The sequence below is a fragment of the Serinus canaria genome, chromosome 5 (genome assembly GCF_022539315.1).
Source record: "Serinus canaria isolate serCan28SL12 chromosome 5, serCan2020, whole genome shotgun sequence".
In the NCBI taxonomy this organism is placed as follows: domain Eukaryota; kingdom Metazoa; phylum Chordata; class Aves; order Passeriformes; family Fringillidae; genus Serinus; species Serinus canaria.
Genome location: NC_066319.1, coordinates 52,218,318 through 52,240,610, shown reverse-complemented (window position 1 = coordinate 52,240,610; position 22,293 = coordinate 52,218,318). Strand labels below are relative to the sequence as shown.

The 22,293-nt window shown below is 41.7% G+C and overlaps 1 protein-coding gene across 11 annotated transcripts in view; it reads right to left on the bottom strand.

The window, feature by feature from the left end:
- MARK3 (microtubule affinity regulating kinase 3) overlaps positions 1-21,851 on the bottom strand; it is a 60,394-nt gene extending 38,543 nt beyond the window's left edge. For 3 of the 11 annotated variants that reach the window (XM_030240079.2, XM_030240083.2, XM_030240087.2), the window contains exons 1-4: positions 21,197-21,849; positions 13,050-13,088; positions 8,485-8,676; positions 2,718-2,771 (exon numbers count right to left, since the gene is read on the bottom strand). In XM_030240079.2, coding sequence (XP_030095939.1) covers positions 2,718-2,771; positions 8,485-8,676; positions 13,050-13,088; positions 21,197-21,247 — 336 coding nt within the window. In that variant the 5' untranslated portion in view covers positions 21,248-21,849. Of the gene's footprint in view, positions 1-2,717; positions 2,772-8,484; positions 8,677-13,049; positions 13,089-21,196 lie in introns of all 11 variants that reach the window. The other 8 variants (XM_030240074.2, XM_030240077.2, XM_030240078.2 and 5 more) reach the window with 7 other exon arrangements.
- Positions 21,852-22,293: the final 442 nt, after the last annotated feature.

Sequence of the window (22,293 nt, the reverse complement as noted above, 5' to 3'; positions counted from 1 at the left end):
AATGAACAAAAATATTTGGCTGAGGAGCCAAGTTCTAAAACAGGAAAATGAGAAATGATTTAGTGCTATTACACGAGCTTGCTAAAAAAAACCTTGCATATAATGGCATTGGTAAATCAAAGGAAAAAAAAACCCAAGTGTTTTATTTTTTGTCTAGGAGGAAGTGAACTCCGTAGCATCAGCACTTGTTTGCAGTGAGACCAATATCCATGGAATTGCATACACAAGTCCATTTGTGGAGAACAGTGATTATGACTAACACCGCCAGCATGGGAAAAAACCTCTAAGAATTCCCTTTTCTTTCAAAGCAGGGAAGTACCAGTTACAGCTTCCTCTTCACTAAGCAAGAGCAGCAGAGCAGTAATTAGGTCCTAAAACAACAGTAAAGAGTAGCTGCATGTGGCTGCCACAGAACTTCCTCAGCAGCAGACAAGAAACCCGACCCTTCAGAGCTGCGCTGCTGAGTGTCAGTATGGAGCTGTCAGGGCTGCAGCGAGGGCATACCAAGAATTACTGCTCCGGAAAGCAAAGCAAGCCCTTAACAAGGTTAACTTCTTCCTGGCAGCTGAAGCATCGATGTGCAAGATGGAACACAAAGAAATCAGAACTGGCAGCCTTTAATCACCATTTGTTTCCCCACCTAAGGATGACTCGGGCATGCAGCTACACCGCAGCTGAGACGCTGCACACCACACCCATTTCTGGGCACAGCCCTTCCCTCCCCACCATACCTCAAATATTTTATCTCTCTCTGCAGAAGTGCAAGATCAGAAGCACTTCCATCTGAGCTTCCCCCGCATCCACAGGTCGTGTGTGCAGTTGGCTCCAAAGGCACCGAGGCCGCGGCGCTGCCGGCAGTGCTGGGGGAAGGGGGCAAAGGCTTGCAACATAAAAAGCCTTGGTCAGGCAAAGCTGGCAAATTGTATGTTGTGCATTCACTCTGCTTCCTATGGCAAGCAGGAATTTAATTTCAATAAAACTGCTTTCAGTTTTTGAATTGAAAACTGATACATCTTACTAAATTCTTTTTGTGCTCGTGTAACACATGAGCTTAGAGAGGAGAGCACATTTGCAATTTCACTCTATAAATTTGATCTGATATCTGCCCTGCTATTTGGTACTATTCTTCCAGACTCCCAGTTAAGAAATCCAGTGGTACACAAGATCACACTACAAATCACACTTCATAATCTAATTTTATAAATTGCACATAAAAATTAAATTACAACAGAAATGGAGCCATGAGTGGACACTGAGCCAGCTGAAACCCAGTAATCAAAGGACCATCATGCACACTTCCAGCTTGTAGCTTTTCCAAATGAACACCTGAGACTTGTAAAAGGTTTGTATTGTACCCCCATAAGAGCTCAAACTGGCATTAGAGCTCACTCTCAAGTAACACCATTTGAAGGACTATGATTTTACATTTTTAACTGAAAACATGGCCTCTTTACTTCTCTCTGACTATTCCTCCCATGCCCTGATATTCCCCATTTTTATCACACAGCTTTTGTTTCACTTTCAAGTGCTTCAAGCATTCAACCATTTTTATTTAGGCATTCCAAGCTGCAATCTGCCACAGAAATCAACTTTATCTAATCCATCATATTATCTGATTTGAACTTTATTTTCCCCCTGCTTACCCAGAAACCACCAATAACCTCAGGGACTAAACTGAGAAAAATTCTGAGAAAAATGGAACCAGATTATCTACTTTTACCCTGTCTACAGAGTCATACAAAGCTGCCACCTGCTTGGATGATGGAGCCTTTCTCCTACAGGTTATTCTTTGCCTCTCAATGAAACCATAAAATGTAAGAACTTGTGTGTTTTTCCAATTTACTTTTGCACCATTAATCTTGATAAAAAGTCTATTCAAGTAATCTTTTTAGTATTTGTATAAAATACAAATGTGTATATTCTCCAGGTTACTCTAGTTACTCTCTTTCATTTTGTTTGCAGGTAAATTCTGCATATTCTCTTGTTCAAACAGAAATATTTCAAGGGGGTTTTTATCAAAGTACTCAAAAGTAAACAAAAAGCCTTTGACTGCAGAACTTAAAAGGACAGAGTTAGAGAAGTCCCAAGTAAAAGTAACATTTAAATGTACTTCCTGCACGGACTCCCAAACAGACTGGGTTGCTTAATGAAAGAGCAGGGTTTATCACTCTGTACTAAAAAGATAAGGTGATACAACTGTAACAGCACATTAAACATTCAGAGCTAGAGGGAAGAAACCAGAATAGACATGGCTCTATTTGTTTCATACAACTGCATCACCTCTCCTGCTGCAAGGTACATGAAAGGCACAGATACTGTCTGGCTTCAGTCCACAGGCAGTATTTCCAAGGCCAGTTTAAGAGGACAGAACATAAGTTTTGCATTTCTAAGTTTAACAAAGCAACCGGCACAAAGGAGACATGGGGGCATGACACCAAACCACAGGTCCTCTCTACAGAGTCAGCCCTGCTTGGGAGACAAAGGAAGTGGCAAATACCACTGTTTTCTCAGTTTACAGCTCCACATGAGCTCAGCTTGAACAACTGCAGGGCTGTCAGAAATATCTGTTACAAAACCAGTTATTAAATACAGTAGTCAGATGTGTGCAAAGGTATGCAATGCTTCAGATTCTCCAGCACAGGCATTCAGGGTTAATGGAAGGAGGTGGGGAAGAAACAACTCATAATAGAGTTGAAAGATTAAATGTAAAAACATACCTTTTGTAGACTAGTTGGGTTCAGCTGTGTTTTGTCAATTATTTTTATGGCAACCTACAAGAAGAGTTCATGATCAGTATTTTCCATAGGAACAATACAGTGTTATTACAACATGCTCAAATCCAGTAAGAGACATGGAAAACATGAAAATTACACAAAAAACACTTAAGTCCTTCTGCAAATTATATACTTGTATTTAAACTAGAAGCAGGAATAGAAAAACCCTGGTATTTTAAGGATATGAAGATGAGAAGCTTGCTGAGTCTTTGACTTGACATTAAGACCATCACAGTCATGACAGTGGAAGCTCCAACAGCAGACAGTGCCCTGATAGAGAGCAGTGTGCCTACAGATAATATTTACACAGTATAATTACACAACAGATTACACACTAGTGACTGGGCACTGGCAGTTTCTAAAAGCAGAGATTTCAGAGCATATTGAAAGCATTTCTACACAAATTTGGCAAGAATTAAGTTCATCTTTGGAAATTCACTAAATATTTGTGTCAATTTGCTCCCTGATGGGTATTAAAAAATGTATCACTTGGAAATCAACAAAAACATGTTGGCCGTTGTTCTCCTCTTTTCAGTAAATATTAAAAAACATAATAAAAAAATTCACCCAATAAGCAGAAGAGAAATCCCATACCATGCTAACTAGTCAGAACCTGAAGATTTGAAGCAATGAATAGGCAACAGAAATTTCAGTGCAATGCAGTTTGGATACTGGACAAGGTAGAACAAGAAATGAGAATCTTCTAGAATTACATGCCAATTGGTATTTTTCCTTTCTAAATCAGAGACTAAACATACCAGAAGAAACTCTGCAGAAGGAGATGGTGCCTCTCAAAGAGGCAAGATGCTGCAACTCAGCTGATTATAATACCTCACTGGTGCAAAGCAAAGGCTTTCAACTCCACTTCAATTTTTGGCTCAAATAGTAGATGCTGCTCCTTCCCATGCCACAGCTCCCATTTCCCTGCATCACTCTGAGCTATCTTTGTCACCTCATTAACTTGGGGTTGGTGACATATGGAATAAAGAACATCTTACATCAAAGCCAATTTATATCCCTACATTCAAGTGCAAAAACACAGGGATGGATTGTCACGATGGAGAGGGTAAGAGGGGAACAGTGTTCAACGCTTGGGTGCATCACAGAATTACATAATGGATATGGTGTTTTCTGAAACTGATATTCAAGACTTATTTTGAGCTCTTCTAGCTGCAAGATACGATGAGACATGACTGAGAAGCCATCTAAGAATGTTTTTACTCTGGGGAGTGTTTTCTTCTAAGGCAAGCTACTGAAATTATAGATCACTGTTTCCCGAGGCAAAATTCCATTGCAAAACCTTGAGAAATCACTTCAAAAATACAAACAAGAGAGAAGGACATTAAGCAATAGGTATTTTTATATTAGCAGCTGTGTACGAAACCAAGAAAGATTTTTATCTCTACCTTTATGCCTGTTGTTAACTTTGTGACAATAGCTCAAAGTTACTTGCTTCCTGCAATCTCTTATAATTCTGGATTATGATGCTGGACTCTTACAATGCTGGATGTAGTGAGCACTGCCCTTGTCAGTAGCAGAAAATGTTATTTGAAAGTGACCTGGCAGCCCAAGACTACCCACAGCTGTTCACTTAGTAAGCACATTCCACTCAGAAAAGTTTGCATTTTTGTTCTGGGCTGTACCATTCTGGTGAATCTTTAAAAGATGTAAACTTCTTTTAACCTACTGAGCCTTAAGGTACCATGTTACTGCAAAACCAGCTCACCTCAGCTCTGACACTGTCAAACAAATTCAGCCCTGGGGATACAGGGAAGGTACAGACCTCAGTTTTCCAGAAGACAGACTCTCAGGCCTGTTCAGTGCACTAATTATAGCCTTAAAGGCAGGATGAATTTAGAGAATTCCTACCCACATGAACACTGAGAGTACAATGTGTTAACATGGGCTGTGAGAGCTTGAACCCATCATCAGAACAGGGAACAACTTCAGGTGCCTTGATAAGGTCTCCAAATCACAGGCAAAGGCAGCTTGCCCTCAAGACTAGTTCTGACAAGCCTGAGAAAGTTAAATGGAGAATTTTTAAAGTCCAATTAATAAAACATTAAATTGCCTTTTAAAGCAGAAACTTTGCTCTCTTTACACAAAGTGCATTTGGAATTGTTTCACGCACTGTGAGCTAGGGCCAGTGCTGGAAAAATGCAAGTCCACCTACACTATTACACCACTTCCATGATATTCTGTGTGAAATTGTTAATAGAATTAAAACTGAGTTTGCTTTCACCATTCACAATAATGTGACTTAAAACATCCCTCCTACATGATTTGAATAAGGGAGTTAAAGAAATCAGTTGGGACACTGAGCAAATTGGCCAAACTGCTACTATTCAGAATGCTTTCTCCCTCTTAAATTTCACTTTTTCCAAGAACAGAAAGAAGATGACAATAGATTCCTTGGAGTCAGACTTGGGTTCTGAAAGAATTCAGCCTCACTGGGAAACTTCAGCTCCCTGGCTATTAACTGAACATGTCTTTAAAGAACAGAAGGGTCCATAATAATTTTGGCCACCTCAGTAATAGCAGAAGGTAGTTTTATCTTTTAGATTCATTTTGCCAAGTATAAAAAACTTGTCAGAGGAAACACCTTTTGATAAAACTACAACAGAAAATACATGGATTGCAGTCAAAGAATAAAGAAAAGCAGATTGACAATGAAGACTTGTGGCTTCAAAAGGGCAGACAGCCTACAAATAACACTCTCCTAGGTAGAGGACCAAGAAAGATGGTGTGTCCAAGCACCAGCCCTAATGCAGTGAAGCTAATCTCTGGCCACACACTCCTTGTAAGACAATTCGACCCCCTCAAATGAGGCTGATGTTCTGATAATCCCCTGAAGGGCTGAGCATTTCTTCCTTTCAGTAATTTGAAGATGGGCACTCATCATGCATCCTGCAGATATACTAAAAATGGAAATGAAAAGAGTCCTAGAACTTACTCCAGTTGGACACATGAAATCTTCATCTCGAGCAACAGGAAAACTCCCAGGGAAGGACTCCAGATGCAAGGAGATGAGCAACTACCCTAAAAGAATGCTTAAACAAACATATCCTCCTCCCAGGAAGTAACAGAAAAGTGCTGATCTGCTTTAGGATTTAGAAGCTACTCAGCACAGAAATATAAAGAAGGAATTGCCAAAAAGTGAACCTGACATGGTCCCTTAAAATGACATTCAGAACAGAGACACAGATAACAAGGAAAAGATAAGTGGGGTTCAAATACAGCAAGAACACAGCAGAGATGAAAACTCATTTCAGTGTAACTCCCAAAACTAAGCATTTAGTTCAGGTTTTGGTACATAAGATGGAAAAAAGAACAGGAACAAAGACAGGACAGACTGCAGGAGAAAGAGTGTAAAGCAGGAAATCACAAATTCAGAAAGCTAAGTGCCATCTGGCTGAGAATATGACCCTGGAATTCTTACAAGAAGCAGATTTTCAAAGGAGAAAGAAAAAAAAGCACAGGTTCCTAGCATCTACCAAGAACAGAACAGCAGAGAAGGGTTTAGAAATGAGCAGACAATTTTTTTTTTTCCCAATTCATCATAAAATTCCTGAACTCGAAACTGGCAGGGAAAAACCAAGGAAAGAGAAGGTTTAAATGCAACATATTTTCCTACAGTTAACTGTACCCTATGGAAAAACACAAGATATGACTACCTGGACTAATGAAAAGCCTCATCTAAGAGGCTGCATGGAAATTTTTCAACTAGATAAGCGGAAAAGTGCACAGAGTTGTTGTGGGTTTTTTTTTTCCAAAAAAAAAGAGGGTAAGGAGATATTAAGTTGGAAATAAATGAGTAAGTTTTTCAAGGACAAGATTTTGGGACCAATCTTGTTTAATATCTGTATCAGTGGCTTTGGCAGAGGATGTCAAAGCATGATGATTAAGTCCGTTGAAGGAATTAAGAGGCACCATCAAACACAATGGAAAACCAATTTAAACAACCTTGGAGATGAGTTAGCAATGAAACTGAGAATCAACATACAAGGTTGGTGCTGTTGCTGATCACAAGCAAAACACATCAATTTAACAGCCCTGAGAAAGCCTAGCACAATCTGAAGATTGATCAGATAAATACTTCTGTAAGGGCAAGGGTAAAGTAATGACATTGGGGAAATTGCTATCCAGAATATTGGAAACAATTCTGGTCACAGACATTTAAAATTATCAACATTGTACAGTTTATCCAGCAAGAAGAGAAATTTTACCCTTCTCCCTATTAAAAAAAAAAATTAAATATCTTGAAGATATTCCTATACAATCAGCTTAATTGTTCCCTTCTAAGGAATGACACTCATTCCAATGGTCACAACCCAGAAAGTATTTATGCTCTGAACTGATAGAACTACATCTAATCCGTGAGAGTGGAAGAAACTTAGTACTCAAATCTTTCCAAATTTAGCCAAAAATTTTACACTGTCCCCTTTATTTGTAGAAATTTCAAACAAAAATAATGACATAATAATGAACCAGAGGTCAACACAGTTATCTGCAAATAAAGAAATATGTACTTCACTTTTTGCAAAGTGTGGCACATATCTATCTCCAAGTTCTATACCTGTAACAATAGCAAAGAAATACTAACCAAGTACTTGCAAATCCATCTTAAGTATCAGTAAAAAGAGGAGGGAACTTAAGTGGAAAGGAATTAATCAAAAACTTTCTCCACAAATGAGAACTAACATTAACATAAGAAGACAATGGGAACTGTCAGCCAAAAAGAAAATCTATCTCAACAGCTCTTGCAAAATGATGTCCCCTCTCTTCTTCCCTCTGTTCCTGCTACTGAAACCTGTATTAGCTCAGAAAAGAAATTCCCTTAAAGCACTGCAGTCAGCAACACAGCTTCTGCAAAAGTCCTTGCTGGTATCAGCAAACATTTACTTCATCAGACAGGTTTGGCAAGAAAAGGTTAGCAAGGTGCTTCTCCCTCTTTCAGTACTTCAGAGTTGCTTTTAATAAAACAGCACCAAGAAACACCTTCTTGTAACAAGCAGACAGGACTATAGTCACCAAATCAGAACCACCATTAAGTGCAAGTGATTAATTACATTGCAATGGCATGCAGAAACTAAATATGGAGCCGAGTTCAACTCCAAGAAGACATGCAAGAGAAAGCTTGTCTATACTGCACACATTGAACAAACTGTCACTGACACACAGACTATCCCTGAACAAACTGAAGCATCTTCCCAAAGCCACCCAGCACTGCAGACACACGGGGATGACCCACCCTAGGATTCCTGGGAGATACATGGCTCTGGCAGAAAACACTGCATTTGGGCTACTTGGAACATAATTAAGACAACATTTAGTTCTCATGCCGAACTTTGCCTCCAATGCATCCCTGCAGTATAGAGACACTAAAAGGCAGTCCTTCCAACAAGTTTATTTAATTGCTGTATATTGATCTGGTTTTTGAAAATGGATTTATCCAAGAATATTAGTAGCAAATTTTAACATAATTCAGCTGGACAGAGACTCACCAAAAATACAAGTTTAAGAAACCATTTCCAAGAGAAATTTTGTAATCATTACTAAAAAAGTAGGTTTCAATTTCTGCTTTTTTCTCCATCAGTGGCAATGTATCTAGTAAAACGTGCTCTGTGTTCACCAACTTAAGATGATGCTATTCCAAGAGAACCTTCACACCTACAGCAACTCACTGCTGTTTACACCCATACCACTTTACCTCTCTGCCAGTTAGGATGTGCCTTGCCAGCTTCACTTTTGCAAAATTCCCCTTTCCAATGGTTTTAAGGAGTCTGTAATTTCCAATATGTGGCTGCTCATCAGCACAGGAGGCTATGGAGTTCCTGCAGCGAGCTCCAGAGCGCCCAGTTCGAGAGGAAACTTCCTGCCGTCCGTCTCCATGGGACATGTGCTGCAACAAAAACACACACACAGTAAGGCTGAGGAATACAGACAAAACACATCAATGAGGAGAAGCAGACAGCATTCAAAAACATCAGCAATGCCTTTGAAGAAACCTTCAAAGGATCCAACTGAAACTTCACACTCACACTGAACTTTGTTCTGATTGGGGCAATAAAGTGGTGCCGAATTCAAGACACAGTATTCACCTCATCACCTGGTCAAGACAGTGGAACATCACCTGCACTGCAGTAACAGCTGAGCATTTCTAAGTAACCTACATGGACTGCCAGATCAGGTACAAAATACAGAGGCGTTGAATGGTATTTCCCATTTGCATTACTGTGCATAACCAGTGCAGAAAAGCCTTAGGGAAGGAAACACGAATACAGATTTTCCAAGATCACAAATTGTCAACCCTTATTGGACAACTTAAACAACTTAACAAAAAAAAAAAAAAGAGGGTTTTCTTTCCTGTGGTTCTAAACTTGGGTTCCTACAGATCCACATGACTGCAAACACCCAGGATGACCTGGAGAACAAGGAAAGAAATCTTACCAAATATACTGAAACCTTGAATATTGATAAGCTGAAAGCCAGTTAGAGATCTGAGACACTGTCTGCAATCTTTCAAGTTCCTTTCACTCTCATTTCCCTGAACAGCTACTGATTGCAAAAAGAAATGGTTATATATTATCTATAAGTCTTTACTCATTAGATTACATGGTTAAGATTGAAGTATTTTTTCACTTCCTGATAATCTGTTATGAAAGAGCAGGTGCCCTCTTACATTCTTTAACTCATGGTTGAGGTCCATACACCAACCACACTCATTAAAGTATTAGTTAGAAATGTTTAGGGGCCACCAAATGTGGAACAAATATCTGACTCCACCAAAGATGACACATTAAACTCACAGTCCTCCCAGAAACCCCAGATCTTGCTCTTCTACTACTCCTCCTCTGGCTGAAACCCATTTGGGACAACCAATAAAATGGCATACAGCAACATTCAGTCTGCAAATCACTGTAGTGTGAGGATGAGATCATACCTCAAGAGCTAACAACCATGGTACAGGCACAAATTAACAAATCCGTGCTTGCATGACACTTGGCAAGTTTCATTTGCCTGACGTAACCTTGTGACCATATACTCTCACATCTTGGGTTCCTTGATTTGTTAATTTAAGTGCAACAGTTGTGATCAAATTATTTTTAAAAACACTTTCATTTAAGAAATGGTACTGATAGGAGTCTATGGCAACTCCTGGAACATTGTTTCAACAGCTACTATTTTAAAATACACACAATGTTTTAGTATCAATCTGGCTTTAGCTTCTCCTTACTGCCTGGCTACTGCATTGCCACAAGATTTGCACTTCCCATAGAGGTACTTCATTTCTCTGGTCACAACACCCTTTCACTTCAGTAAGTGATATGTATATTGAGCTCCCTAAACAGGCTGCTGTATGAATGAGTAAAGACAAAGAATCATTTCCTGTACTTCTTTTGAGAACCTTCCTCTATTCTTCCAACACCTTTTTGTGGGGTTGGTGGTAGACATGGACCTACCATACCAAGAGTAGGTGCAGCAGGACTAAACACAGAGGCTGCGTCTTCTGTTCAACACTCCACTGGCTTCACAGGGGCAGAACTAACCCTCTTTGCAGAGGACCATCTGTATCTGACCACCCAACACCAACCCTGATTTACTGCTTCTCATTCCTGGATCCTTACGTGCATGATCACATTTGGCTGAAGTGAAATGCAATGTTTCTTTTCATGCAGAATATCAAGTGTTCCTAATAAGAGGACCATCCTGCCCTATTTCATAGTCTAGCAATTTTATCACAGTTTTCAGGAGCAAGAGTACACGTTTTTTCCAAACCACTAATAACTGGCACAAGAACAAGAAGCACATCTGTAACAACATCCAGTAAAAATTCAAGGCTTGATAATAATTCAGTGTTCTCAATAATATCTTGAGACCTGCAACAAATGGGTGTTTATCAATCAGTAATTCTCAAGGAGAGGAAGGACGAGCAACAACTGAAGGATCTACTAAAGCCAGTGAAATCCTATATTAAAAATTTCAGTATTTTGCATGTCCTTAATGTCAGGCTGGTGCTGAATGTTCAGGCCACCTTAGCCACCCCTGTGTGCACTGGCACAGCAATGCCAATCCTCTGTATTTCCCTAAACTTTGACTTCTAACAAACCTTGCAATGTGCAATGCAGAAAACTTCTCCGTCAGCTCCTTTCATACCTTTCAGTGTCAAATTATTCAGACCAGCTAGAAAAAAGCAGCAACTGCTGATTCTAGGTGCTAACATCCTCCTACATTGCTGCCCCTGGTGATCAGGGACCAGGATGTTCTGTACAGGGCTGTAAGGATATTTCTTGGATATATTAGAGGAAAGTTCATTTCAGTTCAAGTACAGCATCCCAGGAATACAACTGTACTACTTACACTGCACTTCACTGAGTTGATAACCTTCCTCATAAAAAGAAGCGTATCAGAACTATTTAAACTACAGCCCTTCCACACCTGGGCACTTGGCACAAGCTGGCTTCAGCAGGAGCCAGACTGCCTCCCAGCAGGGCTTGTTAGCTTAGGCTCTCCAGCAGACAGATTGAACAACTTGAATTCAACAGCTTTTGAACCACACAGCTGACTCTGAAAACACAGTAGTTGTGCTGCCTTGTGCTTGAACAAAATCACTGTTAGTCCTGAGGTAGCCTAAGAAGCAGCTGAGATGTGGGCATCAGGCATGACATAGTCACAAGCCAGAGAACAGGTTAGCCAAAATTGATCTGACTCACACCCTACTTCACATAAGCACTATCAGGAAAAGGTAAGATTCTGTTATACTAACAAACTCTATTCCACATAGTAAACCACCCAGTAATTGTGTCTTGAGAGATTCACTGCCCTCTTGTTGAGAAATGACTTCTTGTGTCCTATAATGTTTTCATGCTTCCTAGCTTTGCATTTTAAAGGGTGGCATGAAAAGCTGTGAACTCATTTGGACTAGGGTTGATAAACTGAACACAATCTCCTTGTATGGAGGTTTGCATTTCCACTCCAACCCAGATTGTTTCTTTTCAAGAATATGACCTTTTTCAGCTGTGGGTTTTAAGTATCAAGCTGTGTGTTCCTAAGCAGTTCAGCTCTCTCCAACTGATTTGCTCAAAGCCATGTTTTCCTCTGTAGAAATCCAGCCATTTGCAACCATATCTAATTTGACTATATTCCACTTCACATAAATAAATCTATCAGCAAGTCCTTCCTCTGTCAGTTACATTATTATACTGAACAGACAACAAGCTTTCTAAAAACCACAGAAAACAGATTGTCCATTTCAACATGGATTTTCTTTTGCATATGGAAATGAAGAGCATAAACTCAAAACTGAGCGGAAGTGTTCCTCCCAGCCTAGTTGTTTTCAAGAAGCCGTGATAGGCAGATGGAAAGCTAAATGGGGTAAGCAAAAAGCAAAATATAGGTGGTCTAACGAAAGTTCAAATCATGCATTGGCTTGTACAGCATCTGGCTTTGCTCAAGTACTTCCCAGGGCAGTTTCCTCAGCAAACACATCAACAGTGCCAATCTCAGCCCAGAGAAATTTCAATAGCATCATCCTCTGCTCTCCAAATTGCGATGAATGTCATTTGTCTTTTCCCTCAAATCTCCAGATTTTGCCTTCCTCGCTATAGTGACCCTCCAAAACTCTGTTCAATTTCAGGCTTCTTTTTCAGGTCCATATTTATATGGTTTCAAGAAGATATGGGCTTTGTCTTAAAAACATAAAATTTAAAATCAGCATGTGTTCATTTGTAATAAGTTTCCATACATTGTGGTAGGTGAGTTGTATTTCCCTGGAGGTGCTTTCTGTGTAAGAATTACACTTGCTAATGAACTCACCGTGGCTAAGAGATTCCCAAAAAATCTGTCTTCATGTAAAGCAAGACCATTACACTGTAGAGGAAAACTGAGGCAAGGAGATGGGGTACTTTGTGCAACTTCAGGTTTGCCAGTCACCACCTCTTTTAAAAGAAAAATTTCCTGAAATCTACTCATGACAATAAAGCACTTTTCTTCATTTCTTGGCATGCATCAGGTTGCATTTAAAAATCTTTTAAACACTTTAAATGTTTGTTCTTTTTTGCACCATCCATTTTCAAGCTAACAGGACAACCTTTGTCATTTAGAAAAAAAAAAAAAAAACCCAAACAAAACATTCTCCTCCTCCCCTCCACCCCACCCTATTATTACTCAACCCAAAAGAAAATGAAGTAAAACATCTCCATTTGTGAGAGACCTTACTGCAAGGGAGGGACTGAACCCAAGACCAACTACATTTGGAACACAACACAAACCCACCTTTTCGCAAAAGCCTTCCCCCAATGATGAGCCGACATCCTTTCATAGCCAGATAATGATTAGCATGAAGAGAAAGAAAAAAGAAAAGGAAAAAAAGTAAAAAGCAAATGAAGTATGAGGGTGTCAACAACTGAAATCTTTTTGGTAGATGTTAGTTTTTTATCCAGCATCTGTATGGTTTCAGATATTAACATTCAGAGAATTAGAAACACACAGGGCAGGGGATGACTAGTACCAAAGTTCTTGAACTGCTTAAGAAGGTGCCAAAAGTTGAGGAAAAAACCTGAAAGAAACAGAATCTGATATCCATTCAAAAAGCTGAAAAACAGTAAGAAATCAGAATGTCCAAGACCTGCAAAAATCCATGTTTAATTACAGTAAATAGGAAACTCTTTCTGAAATGTAGGGGACAAATGGTATCAACTTTGTAAAAGTATTTATTTAATTAAATAGTGAGAACTAGCTTATCATCAGCAAAAATGAACTAATAAAATTTAATCTTACTGAAGTCTCTAGAAATGTTTATTACCTTAGCTGTTACCTAACCTCTGTATGAAATACAACAAAGTGATATTATAGAATTTCTTGGAAAGCTGTCAGATCAGTAACAATCATGACAGCCTTGTTTGATTCAGCTTTTTTAACTGTAATAAGAAAAAACTGTACTTAAAGCCTCTACCTTATAATGATAATAATGTAAGCATTCCAGGACATGAACATTTGAGACACTAAATTGCTTCATTACCTTAACCTGGGCACACAAGATATAAAAAAATGGTAATTTATGTCTACACACTTCCCACTAGCACTGTCATTTACAGAAAAACTTAACATGAAACATACCATAGTTTGATTTTTTTAAAAACTCAAAAATATTTTAAATCAAACACGCAAATACAAAATTTCACTGCAGCCCTTCCCAACAATGTGCTGTATTTTATTTCCCATTCTCATTAGTATCTTTAAGAACAGACTGCTGAGTACTACCCAGTGTAAGAGCAAAAAGGCAGCCTAAGGATATGCACAGAGGTAGCATCTTACTGAGCCAGATATCCCTGAAACAGCACAGCAGGGCATCCTGCAACTGCTGACGAAGGAATTCTGCTGGAAAGTCAAAACACAGACTTACGTTTCTGGCAGCCACCAAAGGGTGTCACAGCAAACACTCATCCACAATTGTTTATATACCAGTTACTGCTCTGGGATTCCCTAAATCATCATGTATTATAAGATAGTACTTTCCTAGGTTATAAGACAGGAATGCATCAGGTGAAGATGTCCTGTACTTGTCCTGATTTTACTTCCCTTCTACCACTGACCAAGGCACAAATCAGGATATGGAGTGAGGTGGGCTGTGTCAGACCCAGTATGCATATGTTGATGTTTACATAACCAATTATTTGGTTCCAACATATATAATTAAAAGGCAGTTTTTAGACTAGCTTACTCCATAATCAGTCTTAAGGGTAAACAGTCATGGCTTCCATCTCACAAAATTTTAAAGGGTCTCCTGAGAAGAAACATGCTATTCACCTAAAATGGCACTAAAGTTACCAACCCATGAGGGCAGATTCATTCACTGATGCAGGCTACAGCCCAACCAATGGATGTTGTGATCGAGTGGAACAACTGAAAGGGTCAGAATTCATCAAGGGAGACAAGCAGACCTTCTAGAAATATAATATAGATGTTAAGGGAGAGAAAACACTAATGGGGAGGCTTCCATTGTCAAAAGGGGAAGATTTCACTGTGCAGTTCTCAGCCTGTCACAGTGTTCATTCATGTAATTGGTATGACATTCATGAAAACGAGTGGCTCTTTTAATTAGGTCAGATCTGTCAAATCACCGGATTAAAGGGGGAACCTGGAGAGTAAACAGCCTTTAGCACACGGAAGCTATACCTCTGACACACATTCCTAATTCCTCCACACCTCAATGGGGAAGGCAAAATAAAAGAAAAAAAACAGGAGTAATGCTCAGGACACAGCAGCTCCAGCTCAAAGTGAGCACAGCAATGGGACAGCCTACACTGGGCAGCCTGATGGAGGGGGACAGTAGGGACACAGGACACTTTCACCTGGCAAAGGACACACTGCTACCCAAAGCAACACTAGCACACCCCAAATTCTGGCTACTGACCAGCAGTGGGAATTGCAGTGGGAATTGCTAGTGACAAGTGCAGCAGTGCCCTGAAGACCAGAGTGGGGAAGTGCTGACAGCCAAGCACCAACAGTCCCCGGCAAAGGCAGGATGCTCCCCCCACAGACATATAGGGTCTGGCTCAAGAGTCCTCCCATGCAAAAGCACTACAGCCTCTGAGATGTGTTTGACAGTATTTGGTTCATGCTCTATACAGCATATGAAAGAGAGTGAATCTGTAATTCCATGATTAGCACTGAACAACACAACAGTGAAGAAATCCTGCTTATATAATCAAAAAGATAAGTCTGGTGCCGGTTAGAAAAGCTCTTTAAAAGCTCTTTTGTTGCTTCACATTATCAAGATCTGACATTCATCATATCTTTCCAGCCAAAGTTCCTTTACTGCTGATTAAAATGGATATTTATTGACATCAGCCTGGGGAATAATAGCTAAAGAGCCAACCATATTCTATTCTTCATCAACAATACTGCCAACTAAGTTGTTTCCAGAATCATCACTGTCAGTAATTACATGCTAAACAAAAAAGAAAAAAAACCAACCACTTCACAGTTGGTTTTCAAAAACCACATTGAGCTTGCAGATAGAAAGCTTTGCTTAGGCTTTAACCCTGCAGGAACAAATTTTATTTGAAAGTCAATTTCTGTTTATATGTATATATACACATATTGAGCTCAGCAACTTGCTGCTTTATAGGGCAAGAATTCCTCCTAACCCAAGGGTTTCTTCCTCATCACAGGTGTACTCAGTATCTTTCAGGTTTGTTTTAAGAGCAGTATGCACCTATTTATCACATGTTCTCAAGAATTTTAGTGGCAGATGATCTCCACGCTAAGCAGAGCCAACCTTGATATGCCATGAGCCTAAAAAAAAAGTGACCTCCATTTTTGATCTGGCTGACACCCATGAGGCAGCATTACTTGACTGAGAAGAGGAAGTTGCAGACACATGCTACTTATATATCATATGAAATGGAGATTGGGAGAGACAAATGCCTCCACTCTTTGAATTCCTTTGACTTGAGTCACCTGAGACATGTTGTCAACAGGAACTGTCCGCTTACATCAACATGAATACATCTTTTGGCTAGAACTAAAATGGAGAACCAAGCAGGTAAGGATACCAGGTGAGTGGGTAACAAAAGCCAGGAAGAAGACTGTGAAGTTCAGTGTACTAAATACTGTATTTACTCTCATTTATTTTCTTTCAGCAATTCATGGAGCTGTGATCTGCTTTTCAGACTGCTACTTCTAAGCCCACAATATAAGCCACTTTTGGTGGTGCTAATGATTTAAGTCTATGTAACATTTTCTGGAGTAAGGTCCCACAACCTGTTTTTTCTGAGTTACTGAAAGAATGTAAGAAAGGGGGAAAAAAAGATTATTTCCAGGAACAAAACATCCCAAATTACACTGTTGTAAATATGTATCTGTTTGTAGTTGAGGCACAACTCAAGTTACCCTAGCCCTAGGGTGCTATGACTGGCTTAATTCAAACCAAAACAAAACCACTAGGAAGCATTTCTAACCTTCCCCACCTGCACTGGACATTCTGTTTACAGCCACAGAATGGGGATAGCTCCACTTTTCTTAAGAGATTTTACCAGTCGGATCAGAGCTGACCAGACTCATCTCAGAGCCCCGTGATAATCAGTGCTGGCACAAACCGCGGGTGGGAAGGGGCACCCGAGGCTGATGCCCCCAGCAGCATCCCATCAGTGCGAGCTGACTGAAACCAAGTGATTAAACACCACAGCACAGGCTGCTCAGCACAGCTGAGAATTAAATGTCTCACTGCAAAAATGTGAAAATACTAGCAGCTGAAGACTCGCAATGTCATGCAGCCTCACCAGGTATTTTCTGAGGACACAGTACCCGGCCTATAGGGCATCAGCATTTTTTTCTGCTCTGGAGAATTTTGGCACTAAAAAATAAATGCCAGGTGAATTCCTAAAATATTTTTCATTTCTAGTTATTTTGCCATCTTTGCCCAATTTAATTCAAACCATAACATTTATTAAAACTGGTGAAAAATATGGAATAGTGAGATGGTCCTGTAGAAGAAAATCTGTCAGAAGTCTTGGCCACAGGAACGCTTCCCTCCTCAGTCCCTTCTTTAGAAAAACCCACAGGATTTCATGCTACGGAAGAAAGCATTCAAATTACAGATCTATCTGTAATAGGAGAAGACTGATAAATAATATATAGAACAATGCAAGCTTGCATATTGTCTGCAAATGCTCTAATGCATTTCATAGTTAATTGGAAATAAACCAAGACACACTGCACTAACTTTCCCAGTATCTTAAAATACATTTTTGTACCTAACTCTGCCTTTACTAAATCTTTTTAAATTAAAAAAAAAAAACAAAAACCAACAACAAAAAGGGGTGGTACTTCTGCTGCACAGAATCCTTTTGTGCAAGCACAGTTGCCATCATGCTGGCATTTTTCAATAGCAAATTTTTCACATTAGGCACAGTCATGGAGATAAGAGTATATTTTTGTCTTGCTTTTCCTGTAATTATTTAAATATTTAATTCAGATTGGTCTGCAGAACCAACACATTCAAAAGACTTAACCTTTTTTTCCCCCAAAAAAACCACAGCTGTGCAACGAACACGGCGGTTTTAATTAAACTCTTTAATCCAAGATTTTTCTTTTCTATTTCATGCTGTTAAAAAAAGTAGTTTTCCAACCTCCATACCACCTGTATTTCCTTGTTTCTATCTATAGTTTGCTATCATCTTCCCACTCTTCGAATATTTTTTTTAATGAATAGTTGTCCTACTCCTCACAATCTTGTTCCTTCTGCTCCTATTTCTTTGTCACTGGCTGTCCTCCATCCTGCCATATGCACATTCCTCTGTGACTCCTCTCATCTTTTGTTTTCCACCTTCTATCTTCCTTTTCCACTGTGTTTCCACACTCTATTCTCCTCCATCTTCTCTCCCTTCCTTCTCATCACTAGTAAAACAGGTTTACTTATTCTTCTGTCATCTAAAGTCCTTCTTCTCTGTCTATCCTGTCTCCCAGATTTGCATGAAGGAGGTCTCTGCTGTCTCTGTTGCTTTCTTTCTCACATGCAGGACATATTTTTGAAAAAGACAGAGAAGATCTGATCCTGTCCTGCACTTCTGTCCCCTAAGCAGCTGGCAGCCACTGCTGCACAAGACATGGCCAGAGAGGAGCTGCTGTGTCTCTGCGGTGAGGAGCCAGCTCATCGCAGGCCACCAGCCAGCTCCAACTGTCCAAGTGTGAAGTTCCTATGATCACAGATCATCTGGGATGCCTTTCCTCTCAAAACCAGGTGACTCGCAGCCAAATTCTTTAATCTCAAAGGCACTAAAGGCTTGGTAGCTCTGAGTAGCTTTTGGGGAAAGTCACTGTGACAGTATTTCCACTTCAGCATGTCTTGATAAGAAGCCTTAGGAAAAAAAAATAAAAATCAAGTACTGGCAATTACACTTTTTTATTCAACAGGACCTGCCAACCACTAAATGTGGTTAACTGCAAGCACAGACAATGATAATTTACACTCACTGTCATTCTGGAGGCTAACTTCATTTTCAGAACTGCAAGTATAGGCATGGATAAGCTATGATCAGCACACTTCAACCAGATTCAACAGCAGCCAAGCCTTTGTCAGCAATAGTAACCTTCCAAGCAGAGAGAAGGCATTAATGGGGTCCACAACCATGGCCCAAAGGCTAGCTGAATACCTTGGCACCTCCTAAGCCTCTTCAAAGAGCCCTCTGAATATTAATTATTAGAATTCTCTTATGTGAAAGAGAATGAACCAAGGCTCAATTTACCTGCCAACATAACACACCCAGATTTGGGGTAAAGAACAGTTAGCTGAAGTATCAAAATTATTGCATTTGGTATTAAAAAACAGACCTGGCATTCACAGCTGTAGGGGTAATTCAGACTAAATGTCAGATTTAAATGTAGTTTTTAAGCAAAGCATAACAAAATAGAGTTTGGTAAATTTCTAAATAGCTGATGGCCAAAATATCAGAGAGCTTCCTGAGGAATATGGTATTGTACTGGGGAGGGCTTGGCTGACTGGATCTGGCGAGTACTTGGATTAATCATTCCCTGTCAATATCACTAACTACAGGTATTTCTGTGGACACTGGCACAGAATACAGCAGTTTAAAAATATGCCTTATTCTAAACCTAAGGCAATTTATCTGCAAGCAAGACAATCCATGTATATCAAATTATGAAGATAACTAAACAGAAGTGTTAAACCAATATTTTGAAGTGAGAACAAGGTGCCTTAAGTGGAAGACATGTAAAAACCTAACTTCAAGTGCTAGAACACACAGCTTGTGAATAATTATGTTTCCTCAAGCACACATTAAGTCTTTCCACTGTTAAGTTATCCACAGCAGAGTTTGAATTAATTGGGGAATCTGATCTGAAAATTTTCTAAAATAATTTACTATGAGGCCTCCAAACATTCACATGGCGCTTGAAAAGTCCAATCAGGTTTAGTATAGACCAAAATCATCCAAATAAACTCTGCACAGTATTTTGTAGAGTATGTTTCAACTTCAACGCTCCCCATGGCATAGGAAGGGCTGCATAATATTTTAATTATTTTCTTCCACAAGACAGGAAGCTCATTGAGATTTTACAACCAAATATGCTTAGTTGGCTTTTTGCTCAATACAGCCCTTAGCCTGCAGGTTGCATGTAGTGCTAAAGCAAATAAAGATCACAGAAGTCAGAAGTGCCTATTATGTCAATAAAATCTAAATCCCTAGTAATGCAGTAATTGTTCCATGCAGCATGTTTTCTAACGCTTTGTCTGGTCTTGTTTTAAACAATGGGGCTACCATCACTTTTCTCAGACTATTTATGGTCTGGAACAATCCAACAGTTTTTCCTGATCTTTAACCAAAGTTTCCACCTTTTATGCCAGTCCAAAACATAAGAAGCCCTCGCGCAAAAAAAAAAAAAAAAAAAAAAAAAAAGCCTCCTCCGTCAAGCTTAGCATTGATCTTGCTATCTTGTAAAGAATATCAGATAGCCTTCACAAAAACCTGAATACAAAGTTCACCTATCAACTCATTTTAGACTACAGTGAGTGACAACTCCCTTCTGTTTATCATTCGGGGACATGTCAGAGCCTATGCAGAAAAATGGTTAGACAGGACACACCAGGATCAAGGAAGTTTTAACTTAGGAGAAACACAGTTTCTATCTGCAGAAAGGGAGTCTCCTACCGAGCTTCGTTTGTTGCTATATGCTCATGTGGTAGGACTAGCTTGTTTTTTTGTTCTTTCTTCCTTTAGCATACGACCTTTGTGACTGACTTAATATTGTAAATAAAGTGTCAATTCCGAGACCTTGGCTTTGTCAAGGTAAAAAAAAAAAAAAAAAAAAAAAAAGAGGGGGTATTCGGTGTGAAGGGAACAGGCTCCCTTGCGCAAAGGGTAATTCCAATAAAGAAACCCTTTTAATGTCATCTGAACAGGTGACTAGCCTAACAGCGTCATTACCATCGAGAACCCTGCAAATTAAGCAGGGAAGAGGCCTATTATCTAGGTCACCTAGCCCACCCCTAGGCAAGCTGAATTATTCCCATCTGTTTACCAGAGGTTTATTCGGGTGCTTTGGCAGTAAGTTTGCATATCAGGAGAAGGCAGCAGCCCCCCAGCGCTCCCCTCCCCACCGCGGATCCCCGTTACCGACATAACCAACCCGATCCTCGCCACCCTGCGACACTCAAATAATACCGGGGGAATTAAAGAGGGGACGCCGGGTTTGGGAGGGGGAGGGATGCCCGCAAACGCCAGGGAGCCGGCGAACCGTGCTGTGGAGGGGTTAAAAAAACAATCAATTCAGAATAAATCGGCAATTTGTGCAGCGTACAGGCGGCGGGCGGCTGCTGACAGCGCCCCGCGGGGCGATGCCCGCGCGGCGGGGCCGGGCGCGGCGCGGCGCGGCGGGTCCCCCGCGGCCGCGGTACTCACATTCTCGGTGTCGCGCTCGTTCACCGTGGGCAATGGAGTCCGAGTGGACATTTTCCCTCACTCGGGCGGCCGCGGCGGCGGCGCGCACAGACACACACACGGGGCCCGAGCTGCGCGTCTGCTCCGAGATGGTGGTCGCAGGGAGCCACCATGAAGGACGAGGTGCCTGGCGGGGGGCGGCGTCGCGTCGGTGCCCCCCCACTAGATCCTCCTCGGGGAGCGGAGCGGCCTCGCCCCCTCCGAGTCCTTCGGGCTCATCCTACAGCCGGGGTCCGCAGGGGTCAGCAGCGGGCAGGGGGCCGCCTCATCCAGCGGGGAGGGGATGGAGCCGAGGGAAGGGATGGAGCCGGGGAAAGGGAGGCGGCGAGGGAGCGGCTCCAGGGGGGAGGGGGTGAGCGCAGGGCGGGCGGGAGGAGGCGGCAGGAGGACGCCGCGCAGCCCGGCTTCTCTCCACCGCCGGGGCACGGCTAGCGCAGGCCCGCCGCCCGGGGGGCTGCCCTCTCCTTCCCCCGCCGCGGCCCCGCTTCACCGCGCCGCCGCTCGCATCGCGGCCCGCCCCAGGCTCCGAGAAGGCCGGCGCCCGGCGGGCTGCGGACGTTCGGTGGGTACCCGCCCGCCGCTCCCTCCCTCTCTGCCTGCCCCCCGCCCGCCCCGCCGCCGCCGCCGCTCCCGGACGAGGCAAGATGGCCGCGCTGCTCCTCCGCGCCAGCCCAGCGCCGACATGAACCGGAAGGTCCCGCCCCTCGCCCGGCGTGTGCGGGGGCCTCGGGGCCGGGACCGGCCCTGCCCTCCGTGCCGGCCCCGGTGTCCTCCGGGTATCGGCCCCTGCCCTCCGGGGACCGACCCTGGCCTCCGTGCCGGCCCCACAGTCCTCGGGGGACCGGCCCTGCCCTCCGTGCTGGTCCCGCTGTCCTCCGGGGATCGGAGCAGCCCTGGGGCTGCACGGCTTGGGGCGGGGTTCGCTTTTGTGAGACCCCACCTGGAGCACTGCGTACAGTTCTGGCGTCCCCAAGACAAGGAGGACGTGGAACTGTTAGAGCACGTCTAGAGGGGACCTTGAAGTTGTTAAGAGGACTGGAGCATTTCCCCTACAAAGA